General features: G+C 38.7%; 1 protein-coding gene across 1 annotated transcript in view; it reads left to right on the plus strand.

Annotated features, from left to right (window-relative positions):
• Window positions 1-16,179, plus strand: part of LOC137651236 (E3 ubiquitin-protein ligase SHPRH) — a 57,355-nt gene extending 41,176 nt beyond the window's left edge. The window contains exons 8-9 of the mRNA XM_068384460.1: window positions 8,218-8,403; window positions 14,351-16,179. Coding sequence (XP_068240561.1) covers window positions 8,218-8,403; window positions 14,351-15,145 — 981 coding nt within the window. The 3' untranslated portion in view covers window positions 15,146-16,179. The remainder of the gene's footprint in view (window positions 1-8,217; window positions 8,404-14,350) is intronic.
• Window positions 16,180-17,418: the final 1,239 nt, after the last annotated feature.

A 17,418-nucleotide genomic window follows, 5' to 3' on the forward strand; every position in this document is an offset into this window, starting at 1 on the left:
CATCTGGATAAGCAAAAAGCTGGTTTTCAAAGTAAAACCACATGCAGTAAAAAGCTAAAAAAACTACCCTGAGGAACATCAAAGATTACATTGCTGTAATCATTCTGATAGGCATCAACAACTAGTCTGTAATTTATTATTTGAAAATTCTATGATAATACCAAGATACCCACCAACTTCCATCTGTTCAAGCTTGAAAACAAGGGCCTTATGATTAACATGGTCAAAATCAGCACTAAAATCAAGACCCCTTATTCAGCCTTTATGAACAGACTCAGGATTTCTGCAAAGGGAAATTCTAAGAGCATCGCCAGCAACAAGGCTTTTGCGGGAATTATAAGAGCATCGCAAGCAACAAGGCTTTTGTGAAAGTCAAACTGTGACTCCTGTAACAGAATATTACATTCAACATAAATATTCATATACTTTACCAATTGACATTCCTAAAATTTCAATGAGAGAGTCATAGAAATTGGCAGTCTTAGAGCTACAATAACCACATTTATGTAATGGAATAACATTGCAAATTCTCCAATAATTTCAAAATCAGTCTCTTTTAGCTAACTTGCAAGAAATAACAGACAACTTAGAAGCCTAGAAATCACTTTGTCTCTGTATAAAACACAAAGGTAAAATACCATCATATACATCAAGACCAAATAAAAGATTCTTGTTTTTTGCGGCTGAAAAGCTAGACTAGTCTGTTTAGCTTCTCTTTTTTCAATATTAAACTTACCCGATAATCATGTAGCTGTCAACTCCGTTGCCCGACAGAATTCTACGGAAGGGATACGCCAGCGATCGCTATACAAGAGGGGGGTGTACTCACAAGCGCCACCTGTGGCCAGGTACTGCAGTACTTCTTGTTGACACCACCTCAATTTTTCCTCTGTCGTGCCTCCGGCTAGACCTATATGGATACGCTGTTGATTCTGGAGTTTTTTTGCTCACGATTTGGTGATGTATTTGCTCTAGAGTTTAGCTTTCGCTATTCAGGAAGTTTTATCATTAGCTTAACTAGCTTTTGGAATTAATTTGATTAATTATGGTGACGAAGAGAGTATGAACTCTCTTTCACTTTTAAATGGCCGACCCTTCCCTTAGACGGAAGTGTTGGTGTCTAAGAGAGTATAGACTCTCTTTCTTAATTTTGCTTAACAAAAGTTATAGATTTAATTTATATCTCTCCGCCTTTTATAGGCCTCTTCGATTAACTTCCTTTTATTATAAACTTATTAAAATTAATTTTTATATTTGTTTATATTCGACCTTTCCTAATAGTAGGCGGTCTTTTCTTGGTACCGAAGTTAATTAACATTGAGCCCGTCATTTCGGTTTTCCTGTTAACATATTATGCTATTTTATTGTTTTTGAAAGAATTTCTTTGATAGTCTCGTACTGTTTTCAAAGTTGAACTAACGTTTTGTTTTGTCTCTGCAGTTGTTGACGTTCAGAACGTTCAACTTGCGCTCTATCGTTACGATAGAGAGAGAATTTTCACGGTGTCACGTTGCAGTAAGAGTAACCGTTTCTAGCGTTTTGTTCATTCTTTCTTAGCTTAATGGTTTTAATTCTAATAAAGGAACTTTTTATTTGGGAAATATTTCAGTTTTTTTCCTTTAACAATAATATGTTTTAACGATATATATGATTGGGCTCTTCTCTCAGGTTCTAAGTCAAGAGAGAGAGAGAGAGAGAGAGAGATAGAGACGGAGGGAGAGAGAGCTGGATAAACGTTTCGTTCAAGCGAGTAACGTTGTTATCGTTTTTGCTCTTCTCCCTAGTCTCTTTAGGGGAAGAAGGTAAACGTTTCTAGAGTTTTATTCTTGTTCTCAAGCTTATGCGGTGAGAGATTTTAAACGTAGTTTATTTGATCTAGTGTTTAGTCTCTTTCCAGCCACTGAATTATTTATCTTTCATTAGATTTTTCTGTTACATTGTAATTCTGTTTTCGCAATTACTAACTTTTAAGGAAGGATAGAATTGCGTGTTTCAGGTATAACCACTTAAAGCGAGTTCAGTGAAATAAGTGCAAACAGAAAATCAAAAGTGATAAGTGATTAGCGCAAAGTGTGTCAGTGTTGTGCGTGAGGGTACTTCTGTGCGTGCCAGTCGTCCTCCCAGTCCGGGACCTCTTGCAAGCTCCCAAGCCCAGGGGAGAAGCAATGTCGAAGGGCAAAAGGGTTCGGCAGGCCTTGATCGGCGCACAGAAGTATCCTCGGTGGTTGCGGGCGTGTCTTACAGAGACCGTCACTCCCACCCGCAGACGATTGAGCCCTTATTTTGCTCGTCTGCAGAAGAAATTTCGGGGAGAAAACGCTGGACTCAGGTCTCAAGACCTCTTAAACGTAAAGTCCAGACCTCTAGAGTTCAACAACCCGGATGCAGTCATTGGGTTAGCTCTGACTCTCCGCAGTCATCAGGTGACTGCACACCTCCTAAGAGAGGTAAGGCGATGCCTCAACAGACCTCATCTTCTGTTAAGGCTTTGCCTCAACAGACCTTATCGTCTGTTGATCCCAAGATGACTTTGCTGCAGTCCATGCAGTCGCAGCTTGCGGTCTTAATGCGTGAGTTTCAGGCTGAGAAGGTTACACCTCCTCCTGCGAGCGCTCCGCCTCACCGCAGTCCAGTCTGCCAGGCGTACGAAGTTGAGGTTCCTCAAGCTACCTTACCGAGTTCAGAGTTGCCAGTTACCAGCGTTGTGCAGCAACCTCAACCTTCCTTAAGGCAACCTCAACAATGGGAGCAGGAGTCTTATGCCTTGAGGCAAGATTTTCTTGCAGTTAGACCATCTTTGAGGCTACAACCTTTTGAGGTACGACAACCTCTACCATCCTTGAGGCAGCCACCTCAGCTCTCGCAGCTGCTACCTCAACTTTCCTCAAGGCGAGAGCCTCAACTCTTGAGGCTAGCTCCTCAGGAACCTCAACTCGTGAGACAGGAACTGCGTTCTGCGCAGCCGCTACCTCAACTCTCGCAGCTCACACCTCAAGAACCTCAACTCGTGAGTCAAGAGCCTCTCTCTGCGCAGCCACCTCAACCCTTGAGGCAAGCGCAACTCTTGAGGCAGGAACCTCATGCTATGAGTCAGCCACCTCAACGCATGCATCTGCCACTTTCTCCTCAACTTGAGCCTCTTCCCATTCAACTTTGAAATAACAAATGACAATAATAACACCTCATTACTTTCATAACTTGCATTTGTAATCATATACATGTATGCCTACACAAACATTATGATAATGGAGGTTATTCGTATTACTTAAGTAAAAAATATATATGTATTCCTTGCAATATATTTTTAACAAATCGCAAATATGGCAAAATATCTTCAAAACAAAAATGAATCATGAGTTATGAATGTAATGTAAATATTATGTTGATATTAAAACCCCATGCAAGCATGCATGAAGTAATGCAGTGTTGCCAACAGGGCGAGTTTCCCTGTCCTGAGGTGAAGTAGATTATAGATCGTATATTTAGTGCAGCTTAATTCTACGATTATCATGCCGGCTATCAAATTCATCAACAAAACAGTCTAAATCAATTCCCTCGGCACGTGCACTTTCAATGGACAGTAATGCGATATTACTCAATCTAGCACTGGTCATGGAATTTCTGAGAAATGTTACACGCCATGCAACATGCTCTGCTTCTCTTACAGCATGCTCTACATACAGCATGCTCTGCATACAGCATGCTCTGCATACCTTACCGCATGCTTCTCAGTCACACATCTTTGGTTGTTGCCAACTCACTAGACTGTCAAGCAGTTTCATAACGTTGCCTTCTAGTCTGCTGCTTTTGCACCAGTGAAACCCTCACTGAGAGAACTTAGCTTTTCTCGGATATGGTCCCTGTAGATGAGAAAGTGCTTTTCTCCCTCCTTCTGATATTCCCTTGAGGACTCTGTCATTTGGAGAGGAGCCTTTAGCTGCGTAGCCTCCTTGGACTTTTATTTAAGCATAACATGCTTCCAGGGAAGGTAATGGTTCCACTTCAATCGCTAACCCCGTCTGTTACCACACCTGCTCCCATAGACCTTGAGCTGTGTTGCAAGACATGCAGTCCAAGCTTAGTCCTTGTTAGAGGATTTTTTGTTTACGGAGTCAGTGTGTCACTGGGAAGACGTTCAACAACCAGCAGAAGTGACTTGTTGTGACGCAGTGCGGCAACCTCAGCAACCCGATAAGGAGTTGTCTGTACGACCCAGACAGTCTAGACAGCTTCGGGTTGTCACTGTACTTCCTCGCTTCCCCATGGTTGACAGTTCACAGACTGTGCAGCAGTACCATGATCTTGTGTCCGGCTCCGTCAGACGACTGGCTTTTAAGAGCTCCCACAAGTCGTCGCTGTCTGGAGATTCTCAGATGGACTATGGATCTGACCAAGGAACTGGGCCTCCTGGTCAATTTTGAGGAGTCTCAGCTCGTCCCATCCCAGACCATTGTCTACCTGGGTATGGATCTTCAGAGTCGAGCTTTTCGGGCTTTTCCGTCGGCCCCAAGGATCTTCCAAGCCCTAGAATGCATCCAGAGCATGCTGAGAAGGAACCGATGCTCAGTCAGGTAGTGGATGAGTCTAACAGGGACACTTTCATCGCTGGCCCTGTTCATCGTGTTAGGGAGACTCCACCTCCCCCCCCTTCAGTATCATCTAGCTGCTCACTGGATAAAGGACATGACGCTAGAGACGGTCTCAGTTCCTGTTTCCGAAGAGAGGAGGTCTTCTCTCGCGTGGTGTAAGAACAGCTTTCTTCTCAAGGAAGTCTACATTTGGCTGTTCAGAAACCCCACCGCCGTCTCCTCTCGGACGCATCAGACACGGGCTGGGGTGCGACTTTGGACGGACAGGAATGCTCGGGAACATGGAATCAGGAGCAAAGGACACTTCACATCAATTGCAAGGAGTTGTTGGCGGTTCTTCTGGCCTTGATAAACTTCAAGTCCCTCCAGCTTAACAAGGTGGTGGAGGTGGACTCTGACAACACCACAGCCCTAGCTTACATCTTCAAGCAGGGAGGGACTCTTTCGTGGAAGTTGTTCTAGATCGCAAGGGACCTCCTCATCTGGTCAAAAGATCGAAAGCTCACGCTGGCAACGAGGTTCATTCAGGGCGGTATGAATGTCATGGCAGATCGCCTCAGCCGGAAGGGTCAGGTCATCCCCACAGAGTGGACCCTTCACAAGAGTGTTTGCAGCAGACTTTGGGCCCTGTGGGGTCAGCCAACCATAGATCTGTTCGCTACCTCGATAACCTAGAGACTCCTGTTGTATTGTTCTCCGATTCCAGACCCAGCAGCAGTTCACGTGGATGCTTTTCTGCTGGATTGGTCCCATCTCGACCTGTATGCATTCCCGCCGTTCAAGATTGTCAACAGGGTACTTCAGAAGTTCTCCTCTCGCAAAGGGACACGGCTGACGTGGGTTGGCTCCGCTCTGGCCCGCGAGAGAATGGTTCATAGAGGTACTGCAATGGCTGGTCGACATTCCCAGGACTCTTCCTCTAGGAGTGAACCTTCTACGTCAACCTCACGTAAAGAAGGTACACCCAAACCTCCACGCTCTTCGTCTGACTGCCTTCAGACTTTCGAAAGACTCTCAAGAGCTAGGGGCTTTTCGAAGGAGGCAGCCAGAGCGATTGCCAGAGCAAGGAGAACATCCACTCTCAGAATCTATCAGTCTCAAGGGGAAGTCTTCCGTAGCTGGTACAAGACCAATGCAGTTTCCTCAACCAGTACCACTGTAACCCAGATTGCTGACTTCCTGTTACATCTAAGGAAAGTAAGATCCCTTTCAGCTCCTACGATCAAGGGTTACAGAAGTATGTTGGCAGCGGTTTTCCGCCACAGAGGCTTGGATCTTTCCACCAACAAAGATCTACAGGACCTCCCTAGGTCTTTTGAGACCTCAAAGGAACGTCGGTTGTCCACTCCAGGCTGGAATCTAGACGTGGTCCTAAGGTTCCTTATGTCATCAAGATTTGAACCTCTCCAATCAGCCTCTTTTTAGGACTTCACATTAAAAACTCTTTTCCTCGTGTGCTTGACAACAGCTAAAAGAGTAAGTGAGATCCACGCCTTCAGCAGGATCATTGTTTTCACATCTGAAACGGCTACATGTTCCTTGCAGCTCGGTTTTTGCTAAACGAGCTTCCTTCACGTCCTTGGCCTAAGTCGTTCGAGATCCCAAGCCTGTCCAACTTGGTGGGGAATGAACTGGAGAGAGTACTTTGCCCAGTTAGAGCTCTTAGGTACTATCTAAAAAGGTCTTAACCTTTACGAGGACAATCAGAAGCCTTATGGTGTGCTATCAAGAAACCTTCTTTTCCAAGTTCTAAGAACTCAGTTTCTTACTATTCAGGCTTCTGATTAGGGAAGCACATTCTCATCTGAAGGAAGAAGACCTTGCTTTGCTGAAGGTAAGGACACATGAAGTGGGAGCTGTGGCTACTTCAGTGGCCTTCAAACAGAACCGTTCTCTGCAGAGTGTTATGGATGCAACCTATTGGAGAAGCAAGTCAGTGTTCGCATCATTCTATCTCAAAGATGTCCAGTCTCTTTACGAGTACTGCTACACCCTGGGACCATTCGTAGCAACGAATGCAGTAGTAGGCGAGGGCTCAGCCACTACATTCCCATAATCCCATAACCTTTTAACCTTTCTCTTGAATACTTTTATGGGTTGTACGGTCGGCTAAGAAGCCTTCCACATCCTTGTTGATTTGGCGGGTGGTCAATTCTTTCTTGAGAAGCGCCGAGGTTAAAGGTTGTGATGAGGTCCTTTAGTATGGGTTGCAGCCCTTGATACTTCAGCACCTTAGAGTTGTTCAGCCTCCTAAGAGGAACGCTGCGCTCAGTAAGGAAGACGAACTTATTTATGGCAGAGTAATGGCTCAAGTCGACTTCCTTACCAGGTACTTGTAATTTCATTGTTATTTTGAATAACTGATAATATGAAATACGGGATACTTAGTTTCTTGATATACATGTACACTGGTTTTCACCCACCTCCCTGGGTGTGAATCAGCTACATGATTATCGGGTAAGTTTAATATTGAAAAATGTTATTTTCATTAGTAAAATAAATTTTTGAATATACTTACCCGATAATCATGATTTAATTGACCCACCCTTCCTCCCCATAGAACCAGTGGACCGAGGAAAAATTGAGGTGGTGTCAACAAGAAGTACTGCAGTACCTGGCCACAGGTGGCGCTTGTGAGTACACCCCCCTCTTGTATAGCGATCGCTGGCGTATCCCTTCCGTAGAATTCTGTCGGGCAACGGAGTTGACAGCTACATGATTATCGGGTAAGTATATTCAAAAATTTATTTTACTAATGAAAATAACATGTTTCTATTATTTGTCATCCATTCAGTATCTCAGTTTAAAAAAATGGGATTAATTTTACAAAATGTACAGTATGATTTTGGTGGTGTTCCTTTTGCATCCTACAGTTAATTGGGTGACTGTGGTAAGGTGAAATTTACAGAATTCTAAAAGTAATTGGGAAGTTAATTGTCTCTTGTCCCTTTAGGTAATATATATAGAAATCTCACGTAGATCTCTGTCAATCAATGCAAGTTTTAGATTCGTTAGTATAATTACCATTTGTGTTGTGGCATTTCCTAGAGTCAGGCTGGGAGGAACGTAGAGAGGAGAGGTCCCCTTTTTGTTTCATTTGTTTGATGTCCGCTACCCCCCAAAATTGGGGGAAGTGCTTTGGTATATGTATGTATGTAGTTTAGGGAATTTATGTTAGACAACAGATGTTAAACCTGATATTGTGTTAGCAACCACTTTTTGGGAACCATTAGTATTTTTCTGTTCAAATGGAAGCTGTTGTCCTGAGTTCTATTTTGTCAGGTGCATTAGTTATTCTCTCTGTAAAATTATTTCTTACAAATAATTCTTGAACAATGATGAAAATCTTTCTGTGGTTCTTGGGAAAGATTTGAAATACTGTAAAGAGTTTTTGCATCTCTTAATTTTTCCCCATCATGCTCCAAATATTTTTATCATACTATATCATTAAAGGGTTTTGGGTTATTTTCTGTAATATCTCGTGAGAGAACTATTTATGAGTGTAATTGTCTTAAGAGCCCATTTGCTAAAATAAATCTTGCTAATGTGACTGACGTCTGTCTTTTGCTGTAAGTATTGAAAGACCTTTCAGTCATTAACCGTATATAAAATGACTTGGTTTCAACAGGTTCAAGGAAGTTTGTCAACAAAAATGGAAGGAGTTGTTCGTCTGGTACTGAAGATAAAGGAGAAAGACCCAGAAGCCAAAATCCTAGTATTTTCGTCTTGGAACGATGTTTTAGATGTCATAGGTGATGCCTTTGCCCAGAATGGAATCACCTACAGAGCTCTTCATAAACACTCCAAATTTCAGGTACAGTACAGTATATTGTATTTATTTTGGAGAAGTTTTTGGTGTATATTTGTTGGTGTGGTACTGTTATAAACACAAATTATTGTTCCAATCAAATGTCTCTTCAATGTGTTATAATGTTTAGACTTTGTAGGTTACTTCTTCTGAATAAGTCTAAGTAAGTTAACTTTAAAACAGTTTATTAACATCTCCATCACAGGAGTATAGATGGTTTGTTCGGATGACCATTCCGTATGACAGGTTGATCAGAACTAACTAAAATATCCATATTGATGATAATGTATAGTTAGTTATCTCAGCATTTAATGATACAGTATATGTAAACACAACATTACTACCGGAAGGCAGCTGTATCCGGTTGAGACAACTCTTCTCACGGTTTGTTTTGTTTACTCTTCATGGAAAATGTTACATTGCAAATGGTATGCTTGGTCTTGACTTTCGCATCCTGCTTATGACTGATTTGGCGTTCTCACACTCGCTCCTAACTTCTACATTGACCTCTTGGGTCATGGATTTAATCATGTAATTTTACACACATTACATATTAAGCTTTAGGGAATTATGATAACCACAATAATAAAAAAAAGCTAAGCATTGAAAGCAAAGCAATTTGGCATATACTACATATTAAGCTGCCTTCACTTAAAGTTTCTTTAATTGCCTTGAATGAACCTATCCTTTCCTTGCGATGTTCAGTATCATTGTTTTCTGGAACGTGTGTGTTTAATCATTACCAGTTAGAATTGTTTTGACTTGAAAATATGATAATGCAATAGAGTTCACTGTGAAAATCATATTTCATATAGCAGTTTCACCCTAATGCACAATGACAAAGATAATTGATTAGTCAATATTGTATGTTGTTTTGCTTAATCATCCTTTAATTTTGTGATTTTCTTTGCCTAAACATTTTTTATATAATTTTTAACTTTGTAAATTGCAGGCTAACTTCTGTAGTTTAATCCAAGCTTTTCTGTTTTTGAGAAGTTAGAAAATCAAGATATCAATAAATTAAGATAGAAATGTAGGAAATGTTTTTAGAGTCCTGTATCAATGAAGTCAAAGGTATGACTCTTTGAGCTGTCACTTGCTTTGCAGAGCGTCATTCTGTTTAGAAAACACAGTCACATTTGCATAACTTTTTTTGAATCCCCAAGCTGTAAAATGGGGAATCCGTCTTCCTTGCAATATTGTAGGAATCATTTATAGGATAATTTCTCCGAGAACCAACCTGTTCCCAAATAATTTGGCCTTCCACCTCCTGGGCATTTATTTGGACAGTTTACTTAACTCCTATTAGCTCAGATTTCATGAAAGATAGGAAAAATTGTATTGTACAGCTTAATATATTTCCTTTCTTTGATATAGGATTTTACATATTCTCTAAGATTTTCATACACATAAATAAGAGAAGAAATGGTTGTAACTACATATAAGATATGTTCAATGGCAGCAAAGGGAGAGGAAATATCTGAATGTAGAATACATCCAATGGCACTCAAAGGGGTAAGAGAGGCAGTATTGTTATTGTTGGGTGCCATGCGCTATTTCCCATTCCATGATCCAGTGTGTATAGATGGCACTTACCCGACTATTCCACGCAATCAACAATAATTGGTGTCGCTTTACTTTCGATCTTTGTTTTATCTATACAGCATTTGAGAAAATTTATTTTTCAATGCCTGCAGAAAAGTGAACATTGCCCTTAAGTCTTTTATGTATGCTGATAATATTAATCCAACATGCCTTGGGAAATTTTATTTTTATGATTATGGTTATATCATTCCCTTCTCTGAATGTTGGCAGCCTCCTGTGATTTTTGTTTCGTCAGGAGTAATGTTGTTATAGTCAGTTATAGAAATCCTGGTTTACCCATTATCTATTAATCACTGTTTCAGTTATTGTATGTTATTCTCTTTAGTATCTGTGCCTTGTAAATGGTTGCTTAGGCCATCATATATCAAGAGCAACAGCATCCAAATTGTTCATATGTCTTAGTATCACACTGCTTGGTACCAAAGGTTATTTATTCCATCGACTGTAGATCTGTTCTTGGGGCTCTTTGATGGTAGCTGATGCTATTAAACTAAATACTTTATTGGTGTACTGTATTTAAACCCCACAGGAATATGTTGATCAAAAGTGAATTTTTAAATTTTCACATTTTACTTTTATGAATCTCAGAGAGGCTATTAAACTCATGAAAATATATATTTTTTTATTCAAAGCACATGATTCAGATGAATCAGCATCATAATACTGTTGTACTAAAGGTAACAATCAAGTGTGAAACATGCCAAGGTAATGCTTTTTAAATAGTGTCATACTTTGTTAAAGGGCTTTGTGTTTAAGTACCGGTACAGGTATTTCTATTGTCATATCAGCCATTTTAAAATCCATTTCAGTATTGTAAGAATTTTTGTTATTGCAGATTTCTTGAGAAAGATATACTGCAGTGTCTTCTTTGGAATTTGTGCATCCATAAGGAAGGATTTATGTTTGATTTAACATTTTGAAACATTATAGTACCACTTGCCTCCAATACAAGTGAGAGAAATAGTTTTCATATGTAGCCTGGTAGAGGGTCCATATGAATTATTGTGTATGGTGAAGCTCTCTGACTCTTGGATTTTGATTTGAAGGGTAATGTGGCTGGGCTATCATAAAACCTTCATCAGATAATAAGGTAGTTGATGGGCAAGGATATGTCTTTTCATAGGATGATGATGACCTAAGAATCCATCAATGTTTTGTGCATTACTGTACCAAGACTAAAACTACCATAAAAGCCTCCAAACTTATTTTCCAGTTTAGTTAGTATAGATGTAACAGGTTTAATTAAGGAGGCAATCCAAGCTAATGTTGAATGGATACTTAAAGGACAGGGTCACCTATTAAAGTAAGTATAAAGTATACAGAACAAGAGCAAGGACAAGATTAATGAAGCCCAGATTCTCCAAAGATATTGGAGTGTACCTTTGAATACTGGGCACGACACCCATACTATTCAAATAAGTTACCTCAGGTACTGAAGAAATGTTAAAATTAAAAACAGTTTGAACAAAAGACCAATCTTGGACAAAACATTTAACCAATGGCTGAAGAATAGGTTAAGGAAATTATAAACTGTAACTATCAAATATATACAGTAGTGTTTATTGAAGTTGTAGGGGATACCTTGGAAAGTAAGCAAGGATGGACTCGTTTAGGGGTAGTTACGTATATGGAAGCACTTAACTTTTTTTATTATCATTATTATTATCAGATTAATATTACTAAAGTATTATTGTGTTCTAAAATGGCTTATGGAATAAACTAAACAGCTATTTATCTGACAAAAGATTCAGCAGAATAGAATGTCTTGATGAAAAGACCCAGGGCTAAAAGGAATAGCCTTCGAATAATATTAAAAGCAGAAAGACCTTATGAATGTTCAACAGATAAAAAACAACTTCCAAAAATAAATGAAAATATGAGTTCATCTTCAAACAAGGAATTTCAATACTGTAGAAGGTTTAGGGTATAGAAAATAAAATTTTACCATTTCAGTATATCAATTACAGTATTGTCTGGCTCCTGGCAACTAAATGTGGCATCTTAGGTGGACCAGCTGTGATGAAAGTAGCGGCTCAAATACTCCAGGCAATAGTGCAAAACATATTAAGACTCCATCCCTGATTTTCACTGAAATAAGTTATTTCACTTTAGGGAGTGCATTTTTTCTTCAGAACCTAGTCTTGTCAAGAGTTGTTTTCTCCATAACCCAGTCTTGACAAGAGTGTGTTCTTCGTAACCTATCCTTGTCAAGAGGAGTATTCTTCATAACCTAGTCTTGACAAGAGTGTGTTCTTCGTAACCTATCCTTGTCAAGAGGAGTATTCTTCATAACCTAGTCTTGACAAGAGTGTGTTCTTCGTAACCTATCCTTGTCAAGAGGAGTATTCTTCATAACCTAGTCTTGACAAGAGTGTGTTCTTCGTAACCTATCCTTGTCAAGAGGAGTATTCTTCGGAACTTAGTGTCATAGTAGTATTGCACCTTCAGCTCAGTATATAAACTTGATTGTTTCAGCCTGTTTATACAAAAGGTTGATTGATGTAACAGTTTTTATGGACAGGCAAATGATCATTTAGATGCCAATGGTGTTTTCCTTGCTTGTGGAGCTCCTTGATTTAGCTTTCTCCTGTCATCTTCCAGTCTGGTTTGCAATCTCATAGTAAATAGAGTTTGAGATATGAAATACAGACTTCATGAAATAACTGGAATCTTGCATGTTATTCAAAGATACATAGATTATTTAGATTATTTTCTAGTAATCCTGCTATGGAGAGACTTTGGTCTGGGAAGTGTTAACAGAAATTCAAGGTACAGGAGGAAACTCCTGTTGAACCCATACTAAGTAATGTTAGTTATTTACTGTAGCGTTTGATGTGGAGACGTGCATCTCCATTTTTAATCTCCTCTGAGCAAAGCAGAAGCCTTTAGCCAACGGCGAAGAAAAATAAGATTAATTGTATCTGTTATTGAAGGTTACATATCAGCCTTCATTATTGTCACTAACAAACAGACTAGACCTCATTATTTCCTGAACCTGAAGAACTTTCAGAATCTTTAGAATTGCCTTTTACAATGGTAGAGTTAAGTAATCACTATATCCTTTGGTTATTTTGAGAGCCATTTCAGGTGTCTCAACTTTTTTGAAAGGCATCTTGGTGTGACCTTGCTCTAAGGACCATGTTAAGTGTTTGCCTTTGCACCCTTTGGAGGACTTATTGTATGTTATTGTGTAAGTTTTAATTTTCTTTATTGGCAAAATCTTAGTTCTTAGGCAAGTGTTCCCTTTATTATGGTATGCACTATAATAGGCTCTCTTCCTAGCACCACTTTCACCTTTTCTTCAATGATACAAGAACTTTCTATTACCATTTGTCTTCAGAGACCAGTCCTGATAATTTTCTTAGCACTGAAAAGAGGCAATTCAATTTAGGCTCAACTGGCTGGTGGTTACTGTTGATATTTTGGTTAAGAAATAGTTAAATGATGATATTGATTCAAAGTTTCAGACATTCAATGCTAGCCTGAAAGCTATGCTTTTAGATGCAGGAAAGATTGGAGAAAGGTGAATTTGAAGAGCTCAAAGTGAACAGGTTCATCTTTACAGATTCTCCTCTGTCCTAATACACCTAACAACACTGATTACCAAACAATTCTTCACCCAAGTGGTTAACTACTGTACTTTTATTGTTCAGTGGCTATTTTCCTCTTGGTAAGGGTAGAAGAGACTCTTTAGCTATGGTAAGCAGCTCTTCTAGGAGAAGGACACTCCCAAATCAAACCATTGTTTTCCAGTCTTGGATAGAGCCATAGCTTCTGTACCATGGTCTTCCACTGTCTTGGGTTAGAGTTCTCTTGCTTGAGGGTACACTTGGGCACACTATTCTATCTGGTTTCTCTTTCTCTTGTTTTGTTAAAGTTTTTATAGTTTATATAGGAAATATTTATTTAGATGATGTTACTGTTCTTAAGATATTTTATTTTTCCTTGTTTTCTTTCCTTACTGGGATATTTTCCCTGTTGGGGCCCTTGGGCTTATGGCATCCTTCTTTTCCAACTAGGGTTGTGGCTTAGCAAGTAATAATAATAATAATAATAATAATAATAATAATGATAATAATAATAATAATAATAATAATAATAATAATAATAATAATAATAATAATTAGATAAGGCATAGAGTAGTGCAACTGGGCCAAAGGTACTATTGCCAAAAAAAATTATCTACAGTCTGTCACCCAAAGTACACTGCATTGGGTATCAGGAAGTGCCTTTTATCAGATTTATGGCATAGTAGAAGTAACAAATTTATGAGTAATGTAGAAAATTTTATAGAATTTTTATGATTTATGTCCAAAATACTCTCATTTGTGATTTTGTTTTTCCTCAGACACATCTTGCAGCATTCAAGTCAAGTGGTCAGATAACTGCTCTTTTAATCCCTATATCATCTGGAGCAAATGGTTTGAACCTCATTGAAGCTCGCCATGTCATTTTGGTGGAGCCCATTTTAAATCCTGCTGCTGAATTGCAAGCAATTGGGAGAGTGCATCGCATTGGACAAACTATGGAGACCTTTGTCCATAGGTTTATAGTGAAAAATACAATAGAAGAACGAATGCACAAAGTTATACGTGGTCACCATGATCAAGCAAGTTCTGATGAGAACACTGTCACCATTGAGGATCTGCGGAAACTCTTCTTGCATCCAGAGGAACTAGAATTAGAGGAACAGCTCTCCCAAGGTAAAAATGAGAGTAAAAAGTCAAGTGTAGATATAAAAGATGGTGTCACAAACAGTGGTGATGATCAGATGTTAGAGCATATTGATCATTCTCCCAAAGAACCAGCAAGTAGAGGGACATTGTATCCTGGATTTGATGATGCTTGTCTACCATCAACCAGTGGTGTTAACAAAACGCTGTCCAAAGGTAATGACTCAAGCACAGTTGGAGAATCAAGTTGTAATGTAATGGAAATTAGCGAATCATCAATTAGTAAAACACCGAGTTCAGTAGTAATAAAAAACGACGCAGTCAGTGATGCGACTGGACAGTTAAGTACTAGTGAAGCTGCTCTACCCAATCATTCCATTACCAAAGGGGAACCATCTCCCGTTGATATTAGTTCAGGATCTGCTATGTCCTTAAATAGTGAGGATCAGCCAGATTTTTTGTACTCTTAGCAAGTAGCTAAGCAACATGTTTGTGATGGTTAGAGTAGTAAGTGTGTTGTGGATCTTTATTTTTTATTAGAGGTTTGAATTTATTAGTAAAAAAATTTTATAATTCTTATTTACCATTGAGAAAAGTGCAAAATGTACATTATTTTTAAAACATTATATCGTCTGCTAAATGTAATTTTCTCTGTACGTGATAGCATTCAAGGAAACATGATTGCTTTGATTAGTCTTGCTTTAAGTTGCATTTAGTAAACAACTATGTATATTTCTTTATTAATTCTAATTGTAAACAACTGTATATTTCTTTATTAAATCTAATTTTACTTTTCCCTTTATAAATTTACACATTATTTTTTAATAATCTGTCTAGATAAAAGTTTCGAGACAAAACTTTATAATTTAGCAGTTGTGTGAACTTTACAGAAACCTTTTTATATATATTTTTACCTACAGTAGTTGTTCTATTTATAAATGTTACAAAAAAACTATTGGTATGGTACTTGGAATTTTCTTTTCTTATGAACTTTTATAATAATTAAATAAATTTACCTTACTGTGGGTGAATTTTTAAGATAAATCATAATTCAGGACAATATAAAGTAGCACTATATTTTTTATCTTGCATGATACTTAATCCAAAAATTTTGTAAAATTTATTTAGTGAATGGAATTTTATATTGGAGGACCCCTTTATTCTCATAAATAAAGCATTTGGTCATGGAGAATTTAAGAGGTAATTACAATTAGCTTTCACCAGTCCTTCTCTTTAAAAATGATAGATAACCCTTCGTAGATTCAGAGTGTATTTTTCAGATAATTCCCCTGCGTCATATTTTCTTTAGTATTTCCCCTTCTTCGTAATTTCTTGACACGGGTACAGAGGATGCTGCAGTATAGATGGTATCCATCAATTAATGTGTATTTTAACATTTTTGTACTGTGTTGTTTTATAATTTTCAGAAGTTTATGTCTTACATTTGTGTTATAATTTTCTATATTTCTATTTCCTTCTGGGCATTTTATACGTAAAATAGACATGATCTACTTTCCTTGTTTTCCTAACCACACATTTTAGATTAATAACTACACTACTGTTCACCTGGTCAAATTGCAGTTTGCAATTCTGTGCATATTCAGAAATTATTCAAATATGGAATTTAATTGGAACTTCAATACATTATTAGTAAGGAGTAGTAATTTTTGTGTTCAAAGCCTAACAAGTTATTCCAGTAAAATTAATTATACCGGAAATACAACTAAACTGCTATCATTATGAGGTTTGGAGACCAAAACCTTACAGTAATGCCTATGCTGGAAAAGACCATGTCATTAGTTTATCCAAAAATGAAGTTTCGAGTTTAGTGCACACAGTTTCCTTGGGTAACTTTATGTATGGGCTCACAATGTCAGTCATAATCCCTTCTAAGGAAAGTTTGAATTTCTCCGAGATCAGCTATATGACCAAAGATACACCCGAGAAAGGTATACACATACTACATTTTGTCTCCTGTGTTTCGACACAAAATACAAACCTTTGTTCTTTACGTAGGAGATAGATTCAGCATGAGCTGGTGTTCGTGCCCTAAAAACTTTGAGCAAGGTAGCAGCCAACCTCCTGGCAGAAGGGAGTTTTAGGGGGATAAAACCCCGCCATCGCCTGCATATTCACTAGCTCACCACTTTTGATCTGGCCTTCATAGAAAGCGAACGTACTCTGGTGTCTGTTTTCTGTTCACCGGCTAATTCAACTTTTTGTTTTTCTCATTTTAGATGTGACTGCACTGTTTTTCATGAAAGCAGCATGCAACTTTGTCTGGGCACTACCGGCCATGTTTGTGGAATGTTCTGGTCTTCCTTAAAAAGACAGACCTTGATCAGCTTTGCTTGTTGTGCAGAGGACATTCTTGCAAAGAGGAGTCTCTATGTTGCGTGTGTTGGGAGTGGCCATCCTCCCAGTGAGAACGTTTCTTCCCCAGGAGGAAGAAGTTGAAATGGATTCTTCACCCTAGACCTCAACCTGAAAGGCCAAAAAACCCAGACGAGTCTTACCCAGGATCTCGGGAAAACATTAACCTTTTCCCAAAATCCTGAGATAGGGAAAAGTGTCTCAAATGATAATCCCTAATCCTAACCCTTCTTTTAGCATCAATTGTGCCAAAAGCTCTGACCACGAAGAATCCCACATACAGAGAATTTCCCTGATCCTTCTAGGAAGAACAACTCTTTTAGGAAAAAGGGCAGCTAGAAAGGGGAGGTAGAGCTGTTAGACATGGGCA

Source organism: Palaemon carinicauda, chromosome 12 (assembly GCF_036898095.1).
Source record: "Palaemon carinicauda isolate YSFRI2023 chromosome 12, ASM3689809v2, whole genome shotgun sequence".
NCBI lineage: Eukaryota > Metazoa > Arthropoda > Malacostraca > Decapoda > Palaemonidae > Palaemon > Palaemon carinicauda.